The sequence below is a fragment of the Panulirus ornatus genome, chromosome 46, assembly GCF_036320965.1.
Source record: "Panulirus ornatus isolate Po-2019 chromosome 46, ASM3632096v1, whole genome shotgun sequence".
In the NCBI taxonomy this organism is placed as follows: domain Eukaryota; kingdom Metazoa; phylum Arthropoda; class Malacostraca; order Decapoda; family Palinuridae; genus Panulirus; species Panulirus ornatus.
Window position 1 is genome coordinate 19,316,370 of NC_092269.1, and position 18,536 is coordinate 19,334,905.

At 41.6% G+C, this 18,536-nt stretch overlaps 1 protein-coding gene across 2 annotated transcripts in view; it reads left to right on the plus strand.

The window, feature by feature from the left end:
* LOC139763148 (uncharacterized) overlaps window positions 1–18,536 on the plus strand; it is a 71,355-nt gene that overhangs the window by 10,955 nt on the left and 41,864 nt on the right. For both annotated transcript variants that reach the window (XR_011716043.1, XM_071688853.1), the window contains exon 4: window positions 1,921–2,000. Coding sequence is in view for 1 of the 2 variants with exons in the window: in XM_071688853.1 (XP_071544954.1) it covers window positions 1,921–2,000 (80 nt within the window). In the remaining variant the exon portion in view is untranslated. The remainder of the gene's footprint in view (window positions 1–1,920; window positions 2,001–18,536) is intronic.

Genomic DNA, 18,536 nt, shown 5'->3' on the forward strand with positions numbered 1-18,536 from the left:
AGAAGTGGGAGACCAAATTGGAGGTGGAAAGATGTAGTGAAAAAGATTTTGTGTGATCGGGGCCTGAACATGCAGGAGGGTGAAAGGTGGGCAAGGAATAGAGTGAATTGGATCGATATGGTATACCGGGGTTGACGTGCTGTCAGTGGATTGAATCAGGTCATGTGAAACGTCTGGGGTAAACCATGGAAAGCTGTGTAGGTATGTATATTTGCGTGTGTGGACGTATGTATATACATGTGTATGGGGGTGGGTTGGGCCATTTTTTTCGTCTGTTTCCTTGCGCTACCTCACAAACGCGGGAGACAGCGACAAAGCAAAAAAAAAAAAAAAGTTTATTTGCCATTATATTTCCTGGTCTTGGGTTTAATCCTTGTCATAACAATATATTTTAGTCCAAAATATAAGAATGATTGCTTTTTAAATCACTTGTGCGTGTATGATTTTTTCGTACTTGATTGCCATTTCCTGCATTAGTGAGGTAGTGCCAGGAACAGATGGAGAAAGACCACATCCATTCACATCCATTCTTTAGCTGTCATATGTAATGCACCAGAACCATAGCTCCCTATCCACAACAGGGCCCCACAGACCTTTCCTTGGCTCACCCTAGAGGCTTCAGATGTCCTTGTTCAGTTCACTGACAGCACGTCAGCCCCTGTATACTTCATCGTTCCAATTCACTCTATCTCATGTGCACCTTTCACCCCCTGCATATTAAGGCCTTGATCACTCAAAGTCTTTTTCAGTCCATCCTTTCATCCTCAGTTTGGTCTTCCATTCTCCTTGTTCCCTACACTTTCCACGATATGTTGTCTTTGCCAACCTTCCCTCACTCACTCTTTCCATACATCCAAACGATTTGAGTACACCCTTTTCATCCCTCTAAACTACATTTTTTTTTTTTTGTTACAACACTTTTTCATTATTTACTTGATCAAACCACTTCACACGACATACTGTACTCATGCATTTCATTTTTAACACATCCACCTTCCTTTACTAAGCCTTAATGATAGCCCGTGCCTTGCATCCATATAATATTGTTAGGACTACTATACCTTCAAACATATCCAGTATTGCTGTCCCAAATAACAACCTTTTTTCATGTTCTTTGGCACTCTCAGACCCCCCTTCACACACACCCATACACAAATAAACAAACACACACCCTATGCTTTTCCTTTACCTTCCACTTGCTGTCATGTCCACTTTCTGATATCTAAAGCATCTAAAACACTTTACTTCCTCCAATTTTTCTCTATTCAGACTCATACCCAAACTAACAGGTCCTTCAACCCTGCCAAATCTAATAACCTTGTTTTTATTCACATTTACAATGAATTCCCTCCTTTTACACACACTTCCACACTCAGTCACCTACTTCTGCAGTTTCTTGCTCAAATCTGACACCTGTCCCATATTATCAACAAGCAACAACTAACTCATTTCCCAGGTCCTCTCATTCCCTGCAGACTCCATACTTACCCCTTTTTCCAAGACTTGCATTGTTTTTCTATGTTAGCTGAGACTGCACTGGCAACTGAGACCCTAATCAAGGCCATCCCATTAATGCTATATATATATATACTCAACTTGAGCAAGGTACCCATTTTATTGACCTACCCTTTGGGTTGGATGGCTGGGTTGACTGTGGGCTGACTGCCACAACCAGGATTCAAACCTATGCACTCGACCCATGAATGCATAATGGTCGGGAATGCTAAGCACTACACTACGGAAATTCACCCTCACCACCCTATCCATAAACAAACATGTAATGTAAGTCCAGATTTCACACTAAGTTGCTGTGCAAGTAGTATCTTTCTCCTTTTTTTTATATTTTGCCCCTCTCCTTTGCTCTCTATGGTCTGACATTAATTTCTTGAGTTTTCATATGAATTATTTATTACTCTGCAGATGTCACCCAAGAAAGATCCTGTCAAAGTGGAAGCAGTAGCAGAAGTCCAACCAGAAGATATCACTTTAGGTTTTGAGAGGTTAGTACTGTTATATAGATAAAGCTCTATGAGTTGGTCCTTCAGTGCGTAGTTCTGTAGTATACATTATTTTTTTTTTTTTTTTTTTTATACTTTGTCGCTGTCTCCCGCGTTTGCGAGGTAGCGCAAGGAAACAGACGAAAGAAATGGCCCAACCCCCCCCCCATACACATGTATAAACATACGTCCACACACGCAAATATACATACCTACACAGCTTTCCATGGTTTACCCCAGACGCTTCACATGCCTTGATTCAATCCACTGACAGCACGTCAGCCCCGGTATACCACATCGCTCCAATTCACTCTATTCCTTGCCCTCCTTTCACCCTCCTGCATGTTCAGGCCCCGATCACACAAAATCTTTTTCACTCCATCTTTCCACCTCCAATTTGGTCTCCCTCTTCTCCTCGTTCCCTCCACCTCCGACACATATATCCTCTTGGTCAATCTTTCCTCACTCATCCTCTCCATGTGCCCAAACCACTTCAAAACACCCTCTTCTGCTCTCTCAACCACGCTCTTTTTATTTCCACACATCTCTCTTACCCTTACGTTACTCACTCGATCAAACCACCTCACACCACACATTGTCCTCAAACATCTCATTTCCAGCACATCCATCCTCCTGCGCACAACTCTATCCATAGCCCACGCCTCGCAACCATACAACATTGTTGGAACCACTATTCCTTCAAACATACCCATTTTTGCTTTCCGAGATAATGTTCTCGACTTCCACACATTCTTCAAGGCCCCCAGAATTTTCGACCCCTCCCCCACCCTATGATCCACTTCCGCTTCCATTATAATGGACCATATTTCTTATTCCTTTCTTCACTTTTCTGTGTTTTGTCTGCATTCTCTCATTAGATGTCATGATTATCAAATATGACATTTCTTCATTGTTTTCATCAATTTTCACTTTTTATATACATGATACCTTTTATATGCCAAATAATCTCAAAATAGCACCTTATGGTGCAGATGTAACCACCTTATGTACTGATCTCCTTTTTGTACTATAAATAAGCTTTTGAGACTGCAGATAAAAACATAGATAAAAGTAGATTGAACATATAGAGGTCTATAAACTTTATACTTACGCTAGATAGTGAAGTTCACTTGCTTTAAGGTCCTATCTAGTTTGAGCCATTGGACTTATGCCTAACTACTTTGTTTTAGTTTCATCACTTCTGTATGCTAGTTGTTTTCTCTTCTGTCAATAGTTTTTTTTTTTTTTTTTTTTTGTTGGAGGCTCCAGCCTTGGACAAAAGTCCACATCCATCAAGGTCAGGCCTTAATTGAAATGTAAGTATAATGAAAGGGAAAAAGAAGTGATTAGGAAAGTATTCATGAATTTTGAAGGAAGTGAAAAACTCGATTTTTAAAAGGTACCAGGTCATAGATATATAGAAAAACATGAAGGAGTGTAGAGTTCCAAGGCTTAGAGGTGTAGGGAAAGAAATAGTTATCAAAATGGCCCACCCTTGAGTTGTTAATGGCTTCACAGTAATCATAGTGCAGCATCTTGCTGAGAATTGCATGGTTGAGCCTGTGGTGGGGGCATGAAAGTAGCCAACTCTTGGGAGCAAAAACATGAAGGAGTATAGAGTTCCAAGGCTTCCATTGAGGGAAAGTGAACCAACAGTGTGCAAAGGGTAAGTGGATCAAGTTTTGAAGTTAGGTTGGGAGAGTTCATACATTGGACAGCATTTAACTCTGTCAAATAAGCATGCACATCTAGAACCACCCCAGATGTGGAATCAGTACTCCTAAAGGATGGATCGGTCGTTTGTTTAAATGAAGCAACTGTTCGGAAGAGAGCAAAGTTTGACATCTGAACAGGATTTCCAGTTTCGGAGTGACAGACTTAGCTTTTTCCGTAGTGTGGGTTTTCAAAGACAGTACGGATGTTACAGTAATACCAAGTATGCTCGCTGACTCAAGAGGTGGAATTACAAAACTGTCAAAAGAGAAAGGTTATGAGGAATTTTCAGTGGAGAGAATTGCAGAAACTGAGTTTTGGAGATAATAAACTTAACCAGATTTTTGTGAATCCCACAGAGATATCTTGTCCAAGTCTGGGTTTATTGAGGAAATTGTGTTGAGACAAGATGCAGTTTGGGTAAGAGAAGGAGCGGAAGTGAAGGCTGTGGAGAAATGTAGTGTTGAGTTGTCAGCATATCTTGTTTATTTGCAGAAGTAAGGAAATCAATCATTGATACAAAGGAGAAAAAGTGTAAGAGACATGACAGAACCATGAGTTACATCGCTGCTGATGGAGAGGGGGGTAGAGGTTGATCCATCAATAACCATGGAGATATATTGGCCATGAGGGAGGGAAGCCAAAAGAGGGGAGGTTGAAAAAAAAAAAAAACCAGTAAGTACTGTCATTTATTACATCCTCAGACAAAGTGAGAGAGATACAAGTGTTGAAGTCGTTATTGCACACAGGTGGACGGTGAGGCTACTGATGTGACTGGACGTGCCTGACGATCCTTCCCTTCCATGTTGTGTTGTCAGACACATCAGGTCACATCAACAGACCTCACTGTCCACCTGCTCTCCACGGGTATTAGTGAAGCCCCGCCTCACTCTTGTCTGTGTGCATTAATGACTTCAACACTTGTATCTTTTTCAGTTTGAGGATGTGATAAACTACAGTACTTACTGTTTTTATTTTCTCTTTCCTTTGGTGATTGTGCATATACCTCTTTATGGTGAAATAAATATTCTGCATATATATATATATATATATGTATATATATATATATATATATATATATATATATATATATATATATATATATATATATATATATTTATTATCCCTGGGGATAGGGGAGAAAGAATACTTCCCACGTATTCCCTGCGTGTCGTAGAAGGCGACTTAAAGGGGAGGGAGCGGGGGGCTGGAAATCCTCCCCTCTCGTTTTTTTTTTATTTTCCAAAAGAAGGAACAGAGAACGAGGCCAGGTGAGGATATTCCCTCAGAGGCCCAGTCCTCTGTTCTTAACGCTACCTTGCTAATGCGGGAAATGGCAAATAGTATGAAAGATATATATATTTATATATCTTTGTTTCTTTTCTTTTAAAATATTCGCCATTTCCCGCATTAGCGAGGTAGCATTAAGAACAGAGGACTGGGCCTGTTTTGGAATATCCTCACCTGGCCCCCTCTGTTCCTTCTTTTGGAAAATTAAAATAAAAAGAGACAGGAGGATTTCCAGCCCCCTGCTCCCTCCCCTTTTAGTCGCCTTCTACGACACGCAGGGGATACGTGGGAAGTATTCTTAATCCCCTATCCCCAGAAGCTGGTGACTGAGTTTGGTAAAGTGTGTGAAAGAAGAAAGTTAAGAGTAAATGTCAATAAGAGCAAGGTTATTAGGTACAGTAGGGTTGAGGGTCAAGTCAATTGGGAGGTAAGTTTGAATGGAGAAAAACTGGAGGAAGTAAAGTGTTTTAGATATCTGGGAGTGGATCTGGCAGCGGATGGAAGCGGAAGTGGATCATAGGGTGGGGGAGGGGGCGAAAATTCTGGGAGCCTTGGAAAATGTGTGGTAGTCGAGAACATTATCTCGGAAAGCAAAAATAGGTATGTTTGAAGGAATAGTGGTTCCAACAATGTTGTATGGTTGCGAGGCGTGGGCTATGGATAGAGTTGTGCGCAGGAGGATGGATGTGCTGGAAATAAGATGTTTGAGGACAATGTGTGGTGTGAGGTGGTTTGATCGAGTAAGTAACGTAAGGGTAAGAGAGATGTGTGGAAATAAAAAGAGCGTGGTTGAGAGAGCAGAAGAGGGTGTTTTGAAATGGTTTGGGCACATGGAGAGAATGAGTGAGGAAAGATTGACCAAGAGGATATATGTGTCGGAGGTGGAGGGAACGAGGAGAAGTGGGAGACCAAATTGGAGGTGGAAAGATGGAGTGAAAAAGATTTTGTGTGATCGGGGCCTGAACATGCAGGAGGGTGAAAGGAGGGCAAGGAAAAGAGTGAATTGGATCGATGTGGTATACTGGGGTTGACGTGCTGTCATTGGATTGAATCAGGGCATGTGAAGCGTCTGGGTTAAACCATGGAAAGCTGTGTAGGCATGTATATTTGCGTGTGTGGACGTATGTATATACATGTGTATGGGGGTGGTTTGGGCCATTTCTTTCGTCTGTTTCCTTGCGCTACCTCGCAAACGCGGGAGACAGCGACAAAGCAAAAAAAAAAATATATTTATATATATATATATATATATTTTTTTTTTTTAATATATATATATATATTTTTTTTTTTTTTTTTTTATACTTTGTCGCTGTTTCCCGCGTTTGCGAGGTAGCGCAAGGAAACAGACGAAAGAAATGGCCCAACCCCCCCATACACATGTACATACACACGTCCACACACGCAATATACATACCTACACAGCTTTCCATGGTTTACCCCAGACGCTTCACATGCCTTGATTCAATCCACTGACAGCACGTCAACCCCTGTATACCACATCGCTCCAATTCACTCTATTCCTTGCCCTCCTTTCACCCTCCTGCATGTTCAGGCCCCGATCACACAAAATCCTTTTCACTCCATCTTTCCACCTCCAATTTGGTCTCCCTCTTCTCCTCGTTCCCTCCACCTCCGACACATATATCCTCTTGGTCAATCTTTCCTCACTCATTCTCTCCATGTGCCCAAACCACTTCAAAACACCCTCCTCTGCTCTCTCAACCACGCTCTTTTTATTTCCACACATCCCTCTTACCCTTACGTTACTTACTCGATCAAACCACCTCACACCACACATTGTCCTCAAACATCTCATTTCCAGCACATCCATCCTCCTGCGCACAACTCTATCCATAGCCCACGCCTCGCAACCATACAACATTGTTGGAACCACTATTCCTTCAAACATACCCATTTTTGCTTTCCGGGATAATGTTCTCGACTTCCACACATTTTTCAAGGCTCCCAGAATTTTCGCCCCCTCCCCCACCCTATGATCCACTTCCGCTTCCATGGTTCCATCCGCTGACAGATCCACTCCCAGATATCTAAAACACTTCACTTCCTCCAGCCTCTCACCATTCAAACTCACCTCCCAATTGACTTGACCCTCAACCCTACTGTACCTAATAAACTTGCTCTTATTGACATTTACTCTTAACTTTCTTCTTCCACACACTTTACCAAACTCCGTCACCAGCTTCTGCAGTTTCTCACATGAATCCGCCACCAGCGCTGTATCATCAGCGAACAACAACTGACTCACTTCCCAAGCTCTCTCATCCCCAACAGACTTCATACTTGCCCCTCTTTCCAAAACTCTTGCATTTACCTCCCTAACAACCCCATCCATAAACAAATTAAACAACCATGGAGACATCACACACCCCTGCCGCAAACCTACATTCACTGAGAACCAATCACTTTCCTCTCTTCCTACACGTACACATGCCTTACATCCTCGATAAAAACTTTTCACTGCTTCTAACAACTTGCCTCCCACACCATATATTCTTAATACCTTCCACAGAGCATCTCTATCAACTCTATCATATGCCTTCTCCAGATCCATAAATGCTACATACAAATCCATTTGCTTTTCTAAGTATTTCTCACATACATTCTTCAAAGCAAACACCTGATCCACACATCCTCTACCACTTCTGAAACCACACTACTCTTCCCCAATCTGATGCTCTGTACATGCCTTCACCCTCTCAATCAATACCCTCCCATATAATTTACCAGGAATACTCAACAAACTTATACCTCTGTAATTTGAGCACTCACTCTTATCCCCTTTGCCTTTGTACAATGGCACTATGCAAGCATTCCGCCAATCCTCAGGCACCTCACCACCTCATATATATATATATATATATATATATATATATATATATATATATATATAAATATATATATATATAGTGGAAGTGGATCATAGGGTGGGGGAGGGGGCGAAAATTCTGGGAGCCTTGAAGAATGTGTGGAAGTCGAGAACATTATCTCGGAAAGCAAAAATGGGTATGTTTGAAGGAATAGTGGTTCCAACAATGTTGTATGGTTGCGAGGCATGGGCTATGGATAGAGTTGTGCGCAGGAGGATGGATGTGCTGGAAATGAGATGTTTGAGGACAATGTGTGGTGTGAGGTGGTTTGATCGAGTAAGTAACGTAAGGGTAAGAGAGGTGTGTGGAAATAAAAAGAGCGTGGTTGAGAGAGCAGAAGAGGGTGTTTTGAAATGGTTTGGGCACATGGAGAGAATGAGTGAGGAAAGGTTGACCAAGAGGATATATGTGTCGGAGGTGGAGGGAACGAGGAGAAGTGGGAGACCAAATTGAAGGTGGAAAGATGGAGTGAAAAAGATTTTGTGTGATCGGGGCCTGAACATGCAGGAGGGTGAAAGGAGGGCAAGGAATAGAGTGAATTGGATCGATGTGGTATACCGGGGTTGACGTGCTGTCAGTGGACTGAATCAGGGCATGTGAAGCATCTGGGGTAAATCATGGAAAGCTGTGTAGGTATGTACATTTTGCTTGTGTGGACGTATGTATATACATGTGTATGGGGGTGGGTTGGGCCATTTCCTCGTCTGTTTCCTTGCGCTACCTCGCAAACGTGGGAGACAGCAAAAAAAAAAAAAAAAGAAATATATATATATATATATATATATATATATATATATATATATATATATATATTAAACATTTCCTCTCCATAGCCAGAGGTTGAACCATTATGTGACTCATTTTTTCATTTCATTTCAAGCTAGAAGTTTCAGTTTTCTAAATTGTTTCTTACATTTTTCACATGTATATATATGTATGTGTGTGTGTGTGTGTATGTGCGTGTGTGTGTGGATGTGTGTGTATGTGTATATATGTATATGTATATTATCCCTGGGGATAAGGGTGAAAGAATACTTCCCACGCATTCCTCGCATGTCGTAGAAAGCGACTAGAGGGGACGGGAGCGGGGGGCAAGAAATCCTCCCCTCCTTGTATTTTTTAACTTTCTAAAATGGGAAACAGAAGAAGGAGTCACGTGGGGAGTGCTCATCCTCCTCGAAGGCTCAGATTGGGGTGCCTAAATGTGTGTGGATGTAACCAAGATGTGAAAAAAGGAGAGATAGGTAGTATGTTTGAGGAAAGGAACCTGGATGTTTTGGCTCTGAGTGAAACGAAGCTCAAGGGTAAAGGGGAAGAGTGGTTTGGGAATGTCTTGGGAGTAAAGTCAGGGGTTAGTGAGAGGACAAGAGCAAGGGAAGGAGTAGCAGTACTCCTGAAACAGGAGTTGTGGAAGTATATGATAGAATGTAAGAAAGTAAATTCTCGATTGATATGGGTAAAACTGAAAGTTGATGGAGAGAGATGGGTGATTATTGGTGCATATGCACCTGGGCATGAGAAGAAAGATCATGAGAGGCAAGTGTTTTGGAAGTAGCTGAATGAGTGTGTTAGTGGTTTTGATGCACGAGACCGGGTTATAGTGTTGGGTGATTTGAATGCAAAGGTGAGTAATGTGGCAGTTGAGGGAATAATTGGTATACATGGGGTGTTCAGTGTTGTAAATGGAAATGGTGAAGAGCTTGTAGATTTATGTGCTGAAAAAGGACTGATGATTGGGAATACCTGGTTTAAAAAGCGAGATATACATAAGTATACTTATGTAAGTAGGAGATATGGCCAGAGAGCGTTATTGGATTACGTGTTAATTGACAGGCGCGCGAAAGAGAGACTTTTGGATGTTAATGTGCTGAGAGGTGCAACTGGAGGGATGTCTGATCATTATCTTGTGGAGGCTAAGGTGAAGATTTGTATGGGTTTTCAGAAAAGAAGAGTGAATGTTGGGGTGAAGAGGGTGGTGAGAGTAAGTGAGCTTGGGAAGGAGACTTGTGTGAGGAAGTACCAGGAGAGACTGAGTACAGAATGGAAAAAGGTGAGAACAATGGAAGTAAGGGGAGTGGGGGAGGAATGAGATGTATTTAGGGAATCAGTGATGGATTGCGCAAAAGATGCTTGTGGCATGAGAAGAGTGGGAGGTGGGTTGATTAGAAAGGGTAGTGAGTGGTGGGATGAAGAAGTAAGAGTATTAGTGAAAGAGAAGAGAGAGGCATTTGGACGATTTTTGCAGGGAAAAAATGAAATTGAGTGGGAGACGTATAAAAGAAAGAGACAGGAGGTCAAGAGAAAGGTGCAAGAGGTGAAAAAAAGGGCAAATGAGAGTTGGGGTGAGAGAGTATCATTAAATTTTAGGGAGAATAAAAAGATGTTCTGGAAGGAGGTAAATAAAGTGCGTAAGACAAGGGAGCAAATGGGAACTTCAGTGAAGGGCGCAAATGGGGAGGTGATAACAAGTAGTGGTGATGTGAGAAGGAGATGGAGTGAGTATTTTGAAGGTTTGTTGAATGTGTTTGATGATAGAGTGGCAGATATAGGGTGTTTTGGTCGAGGTGGTGTGCAAAGTGCGAGGGTTAGGGAAAATGAGTTCGTAAACAGAGAAGAGGAAGTAAAAGCTTTGCGGAAGATGAAAGCCGGCAAGGCAGCAGGTTTGGATGGTATTGCAGTGGAATTTATTTAAAAAAGGGGTGACTGTATTGTTGACTGGTTGGTAAGGTTATTTAATGTATGTATGACTCATGGTGAGGTGCCTGAGGATTGGCGGAATGCGTGCATAGTGCCATTGTACAAAGGCAAAGGGGATAAGAGTGAGTGCTCAAATTACAGAGGTATAAGTTTGTTGAGTATTCCTGGCAAATTATATGGGAGGGTATTGATTGAGAGGGTGAAGGCATGTACAGAGCATCAGATTGGGGAAGAGCAGTGTGGTTTCAGAAGTGGTAGAGGATGTGTGGATCAGGTGTTTGCTTTGAAGAATGTATGTGAGAAATACTTAGAAAAGCAAATAGATTTGTATGTAGCATTTATGGATCTGGAGAAGGCATATGATAGAGTTGATAGAGATGCTCTGTGGAAGGTATTAAGAATATATGGTGTGGGAGGCAAGTTGTTAGAAGCAGTGAAAAGTTTTTATCGAGGATGTAAGGCATGTGTACGTGTAGGAAGAGAGGAAAGTGATTGGTTCTCAGTGAATGTAGGTTTGCGGCAGGGTTGTGTGATGTCTCCATGGTTGTTTAATTTGTTTATGGATGGGGTTGTTAGGGAGGTGAATGCAAGAGTTTTGGAAAGAGGGGCAAGTATGAAGTCTGTTGGGGATGAGAGAGCTTGGGAAGTGAGTCAGTTGTTGTTCGCTGATGATACAGCGCTGGTGGCTGATTCATGTGAGAAACTGCAGAAGCTGGTGACTGAGTTTGGTAAAGTGTGTGAAAGAAGAAAGTTAAGAGTAAATGTGAATAAGAGCAAGGTTATTAGGTACAGTAGGGTTGAGGGTCAAGTCAATTGGGAGGTGAGTTTGAATGGAGAAAAACTGGAGGAAGTGAAATGTTTTAGATATCTGGGAGTGGATCTGGCAGCGGATGGAACCATGGAAGCGGAAGTGGATCATAGGGTGGGGGAGGGGGCGAAAATTCTGGGAGCCTTGAAGAATGTGTGGAAGTCGAGAACATTATCTTGGAAAGCAAAAATGGGTATGTTTGAGGGAATAGTGGTTCCAACAATGTTGTATGGTTGCGAGGCGTGGACTATGGATAGAGTTGTGCGCAGGAGGATGGATGTGCTGGAAATGAGATGTTTGAGGACAATGTGTGGTGTGAGGTGGTTTGATCGAGTGAGTAACGTAAGGGTAAGAGAGATGTGTGGAAATAAAAAGAGCGTGGTTGAGAGAGCAGAAGAGGGTGTTTTGAAATGGTTTGGTCACATGGAGAGAATGAGTGAGGAAAGATTGACCAAGAGGATATATGTGTCGGAGGTGGAGGGAACGAGGAGAAGAGGGAGACCAAATTGGAGGTGGAAAGATGGAGTGAAAAAGATTTTGTGTGATCGTGGCCTGAACATGCAGGAGAATGAAAGGAGGTCAAAGAATAGAGTGAATTGGAGCGATGTGGTATACCGGGGTTGACGTGCTGTCAGTGGATTGAATCAAGGCATGTGTATGGGGGTGGGTTGGGCCATTTCTTTCGTCTGTTTCCTTGCGCTACCTCGCAAACGCGGGAGACAGCGACAAAGCAAAAAAAAAAAAAAAAAAATATATATATATATATATATATATATATATATCCCTGGGGATAGGGGATTAAGAATACTTCCCACGTATTCCCTGCGTGTCGTAGAAGGCGACTAAAAGGGGAGGGAGCGGGGGGCTGGAAATCCTCCCCTCTTTTTTTTTTTTTTTTTATTTTTTTTTTCCAAAAGAAGGAACAGAGTGGGGCCAGGTGAGGATATTCCAAAAAAGGCCCAGTCCTCTGTTCTTAACGCTACCTCGCTAACGCGGGAAATGGCGAATAGTTTAAAAAAAAAAAATATATATATATATATATATATATATATATATATATATATATATATATATATATATATATATATATATATTGAATAAAGTGCGTAAGACAAGGGAGCAAATGGGAACTTCAGTGAAGGGCGCAAATGGGGAGGTGATAACAAGTAGTGGTGATGTGAGAAGGAGATGGAGTGAGTATTTTGAAGGTTTGTTGAATGTGTTTGATGATAGAGTGGCAGATATAGGGTGTCTTGGTCGAGGTGGTGTGCAAAGTGAGAGGGTTAGGGAAAAGGATTTGGTAAACAGAGAAGAGGTAGTAAAAGCTTTGCGGAAGATGAAAGCCGGCAAGGCAGCAGGTTTGGATGGTATTGCAGTGGAATTTATTAAAAAAGGGGGTGACTGTATTATTGACTGGTTGGTAAGGTTATTTAATGTATGGATGACTCATGGTGAGGTGCCTGAGGATTGGAAGAATGCGTGCATAGTGCCATTGTACAAAGGCAAAGGGGATAAGAGTGAGTGCTCAAATTACAGAGGTGTAAGTTTGTTGAGTATTCCTGGTTAATTATATTGGAGGGTATTGATTGAGAGGGTGAAGGCATGTACAGAGCATCAGATTGGGGAAGAGCAGTGTGGTTTCAGAAGTGGTAGAGGATGTGTGGATCAGGTGTTTGCTTTGAAGAATGTATGTGAGAAATATTTAGAAAAGCAAATGGATTTGTATGTAGCATTTATGGATCTGGAGAAGGCATATGATAGAGTTGATAGAGATGCTCTGTGGAAGGTATTAAGAATATATGGTGTTGGAAGCAAGTTGTTAGAAGCAGTGAAAAGTTTTTATCGAGGATGTATGGCATGTGTACGTGTAGGAAGAGAGGAAAGTGATTGGTTCTCAGTGAATGTAGGTTTGCGGCAGGGGTGTGTGATGTCTCCATGGTTGTTTAATTTGTTTATGGATGGGGTTGTTAGGGAGGTAAATGCAAGAGTTTTGGAAAGAGGGGCAAGTATGAAGTCTGTTGGGGATGAGAGAGCTTGGGAAGTGAGTCAGTTGTTGTTCGCTGATGATACAGCGCTGGTGGCTGATTCATGTGAGAAACTGCAGAAGCTGGTGACTGAGTTTGGTAAAGTGTGTGAAAGAAGAAAGTTAAGAGTAAATGTGAATAAGAGCAAGGTTATTAGGTACAGTAGGGTTGAGGGTCAAGTCAATTGGTAGGTAAATTTGAATGGGGAAGAACTGGAGGAAGTAAAGTGTTCTAGATATCTGGGAGTGGATCTGGGAGCGGAGGGAACCATGGAAGCGGAAGTGGATCATAGGGTGGGGGAGGGGGCGAAAATCCTGGGAGCCTTGAAGAATGTGTGGAAGTCGAGATCATTATCTCGGAAAGCAAAAATGGGTATGTTTGAAGGAATAGTGGTTCCAACAATGTCGTATGGTTGAGAAGCGTGGGCTATGGAGAGAGTTGTGCGCAGGAGGTTGGATGTGCTGGAAATGAGATGTTTAAGGACAATGTGTGGTGTGAGGTGGTTTGATCGAGTAAGTAACGTAAGGGTAAGAGAGATGTGTGGAAATAAAAAGAGCGTGGTTGAAAGAGCAGAAGAGGGTGTTTTAAAATGGTTTGGGCACATGGAGAGAATGAGTGAGGAAAGATTGACCAAGAGGATATATGTGTCGGAGGTGGAGGGAACGAGAAGAGGGAGACCAAATTGGAGGTGGAAAGATGGAGTGAAAAAGATTTTGTGTGATCGGGGCCTGAACATGCAGGAGGGTGAAAGGAGGGCAAGGAATAGAGTGAATTGGATCGATGTGGTATACCGGGGTTGACGTGCTGTCAGTGGATTGAATCAGGGCATGTGCAGCGTTTGGGGTAAACCATGGAAAGATGTGTAGGTATGTATATTTGCGTGTGTGGACGTATGTATATACATGTGTATGGGGGTGGGTTGACCCATTTCTTTCGTCTGTGTCCTTGCGCTACCTCGCAAACGCGGGAGACAGCGACAAAGCAAAAAAAAAAAATATATATATATATATATATATATATATATATATATATATATATATATACATATCTATATATATATATATATATATATATATATATATATATATATATATATATATATATACATATCTATATATATATATATATATATATATATATATATATATATATATATATAAATATATATATATATATATATTTAATTTATTATACTATGTCGCCGTCTCCCGTGCAGCGTCATGGTCCATCTTGTGAGCAGTAAGACACAGGATTTACGACGACCACAAAGGTCTTGGTCAGGTGCCAGTGGGCAGCTAAAGTAAACATCACCTAAGGCATCAGCTTCCTTATATACACGGAGACCCACTACAGAAAACCTTCAAAAATTCTATATGAACCAGACAATTATTATCTAGCATATATATATATATATATATATATATATATATATATATATATATATATATATATATATATATATATATATATATGCCTGCAGTAGCATGCTTTCCGACATGTTTCATGAGCTCCTCTTCGCCAGCGGAACTACCTTGGCCCACCATTGATGCTACTACGTTTGTGAATCAAGAACCATTGCAACACAAACCTCGCCAGGTGGTTGAGTGTCCCGCAGTGTATCGAGACAGACTTCCCCAGAACTTTTTTAAAGGGGAAGTAAATGTTTATGGTTGTCTTACTGGAGTGATAGTTTTCATACATGGTGCTTTGACAAGAAAATAGTGAAATTGGAAAAAATATAGCTTAGACATTGAAGCTTATTGATATAGTGGTCAAATTGATGAAAACTACTATTGACGTTTGTGTAAGTAAATTATACATTTCCTTTTTCCATAGCCAGAGGTTGAACCATTATGTGACATCCATTTTTTCATTTCATTTCAAGCTAGAAGTTTCAGTTTTCTAAATTGTTTCTTACATTTTTCATATTTATATATATGTATGTGTGTGTGTGTGTGTGTATATGTGCGTATGTATGTGTATGTGTGTGTATGTGTATATATATATATATATATATATATATATATATATATATATATATATATATATATATATATATATATATATATATATTATCCCTGGGGATAGGGGTGAAAGAATACTTCCCACGCATTCCTCGCGTGTCGTAGAAAGCGACTAGAGGGGACGGGAGCGGGGGGCCAAAAATCCTCCCCTCCTTGTATTTTTTTTAACTTTCTAAAATGGGAAACAGAAGAAGGAGTCACGCGGGGAGTGCTCATCCTCCTCGAAGGCTCAGATTGAGGTGCCTAAATGTGTGTGGATGTAACCAAAATATGAAAAAAGGAGAGATAGGTAGTATGTTTGAGTAAAGGAACCTGGATGTTTTGGCTCTGAGTGAAACGAAGCTCAAGGGTAAAGGGGAAGAGTGGTTTGGGAATGTCTTGGGATTAAAGTCAGGGGTTAGTGAGAGGACAAGAGCAAGGGAAGGAGTAACAGTACACCTGAAACAGGAGTTGTGGGAGTATGTGATAGAATGTAAGAAAGTAAATTCTCGATTAATATGGGTAAAACTGAAAGTTGATGGAGAGAGATGGGTGATTATTGGTGCATATGCACCTGGGCATGAGAAGAAAGATCATGAGAGGCAAGTGTTTTGGGAGCAGCTGAATGAGTGTGTTAGTGGTTTTGATGCACGAGACCGGGTTATAGTGTTGGGTGATTTGAATGCAAAGGTGAGTAATGTGGCAGTTGAGGGAATAATTGGTATACATGGGGTGTTCAGTGTTGTAAATGGAAATGGTGAAGAGCTTGTAGATTTATGTGCTGAAAAAGGACTGATGATTGGGAATACCTGGTTTAAAAAGCGAGATATACATAAGTATACTTATGTAAGTAGGAGAGATGGCCAGAGAGCGTTATTGGATTACGTGTTAATTGACAGGCGCGCGAAAGAGAGACTTTTGGATGTTAATGTGCTGAGAGGTGCAACTGGAGGGATGTCTGATCATTATCTTGTGGAGGCTAAGGTGAAGATTTGTATGGGTTTTCAGAAAAGAAGAGTGAATGTTGGGGTGAAGAGGGTGGTGAGAGTAAGTGAGCTTGGGAAGGAGACTTGTGTGAGAAAGTACCAGAAGAGACTGAGTACAGAATGGAAAAAGGTGAGAACAATGGAAGTAAGGGGAGTGGGGGAGGAATGGGATGTATTTAGGGAATCAGTGATGGATTGCGCAAAAGATGCTTGTGGCATGAGAAGAGTGGGAGGTGGGTTGATTAGAAAGGGTAGTGAGTGGTGGGATGAAGAAGTAAGAGTATTAGTGAAAGAGAAGAGAGAGGCATTTGGACGATTTTTGCAGGGAAAAAATGCAATTGAGTGGGAGATGTATAAAAGAAAGAGACAGGAGGTCAAGAGAAAGGTGCAAGAGGTGAAAAAAAGGGCAAATGAGAGTTGGGGTGAGAGAGTATCATTAAATTTTAGGGAGAATTAAAAGATGTTCTGGAAGGAGGTAAATAAAGTGCGTAAGACAAGGTAGCAAATGGGAACTTCAGTGAAGGGCGCAAATGGGGAGGTGATAACAAGTAGTGGTGATGTGAGAAGGAGATGGAGTGAGTATTTTGAAGGTTTGTTGAATGTGTTTGATGATAGAGTGGCAGATATACGGTGTTTTGGTCCAGGTCGTGTGGAAAGTGAGAGGGTTAGGGAAAATGATTTGGTAAACAGAGAAGAGGTAGTAAAAGCTTTGCGGAAGATGAAAGCCGGCAAGGAAGGAGGTTTGGATGGTATTGCCGTGGAATTTATTTAAAAAGGGGGTGACTGTATTGTTGACTGGTTGGTAAGGTTATTTAATGTATGTATGACTCATGGTGAGGTGCCTGAGGATTGGCGGAATGCGTGCATAGTGCCATTGTACAAAGGCAAAGGGGATAAGAGTGAGTGCTCAAATTACAGAGGTATAAGTTTGTTGAGTATTCCTGGTAAATTATATGGGAGGGTATTGATTGAGAGGGTGAAGGCATGTATAGAGCATCAGATTGGGGAAGAGCAGTGTGGTTTCAGAAATGGTAGAGGATGTGTGGATCAGGTGTTGAAGAATGTATGTGAGAAATACTTAGAAAAGCAAATGGATTTGTATGTAGCATTTATGGATCTGGAGAAGGCATATGATAGAGTTGATAGAGATGCTCTGTGGAAGGTATTAAGAATATATGGTGTGGGAGGCAAGTTGTTAGAAGCAGTGAAAAGTTTTTATCGAGGATGTAAGGCATGTGTACGTGTAGGAAGAGAGGAAAGTGATTGGTTCTCAGTGAATGTAGGTTTGCGGCAGGGGCGTGTGATGTCTCCATGGTTGTTTAATTTGTTTTTGGATGGGGTTGTTAGGGAGGTGAATGGAAGAGTTTTGGAAAGAAGGGCAAGTATGAAGTCTGTTGGGGATGAGAGAGCTTGGGAAGTGAGTCAGTTGTTGTTCGCTGGTGATACAGCGCTGGTGGCTGATTCATGTGAGAAACTGCAGAAGCTGGTGACTGAGTTTGGTAAAGTGTGTGAAAGAAGAAAGTTAAGAGTAAATGTGAATAAGAGCAAGGTTATTAGGTACAGTAGGGTTGAGGGTCAAGTCAATTGGGAGGTGAGTTTGAATGGAGAAAAACTGGAGGAAGTGAAGTGTTTTAGATATCTGGGAGTGGATCTGGCAGCGAATGGAACCATGGAAGCGGAAGTGGATCATAGGGTGGGGGAGGGGGCGAAAATTCTGGGAGCCTTTAAGAATGTGTGGAAGTCGAGAACATTATCTCGGAAAGCAAAAATGGGTATGTTTGAAGGAATAGTGGTTCCAACAATGTTGTATGGTTGCGAGGCGTGGGCTATGGATAGAGTTGTGCGCAGGAGGATGGATGTGCTGGAAATGAGATGTTTGATGACAATGTGTGGTGTGAGGTGGTTTGATCGAGTAAGTAACGTAAGGGTAAGAGAGATGTGTGGAAATAAAAAGAGCGTGGTTGAGAGAGCAGAAGAGGGTGTTTTGAAATGGTTCGGGCACATGGAGAGAATGAGTGAGGAAAGATTGACGAAGAGAATATATGTGTCGGAGGTGGAGGGAACGAGGAGAAGAGGGAGACCAAATTGGAGGTGGAAAGATGGAGTGAAAAAGATTTTGTGTGATCGGGG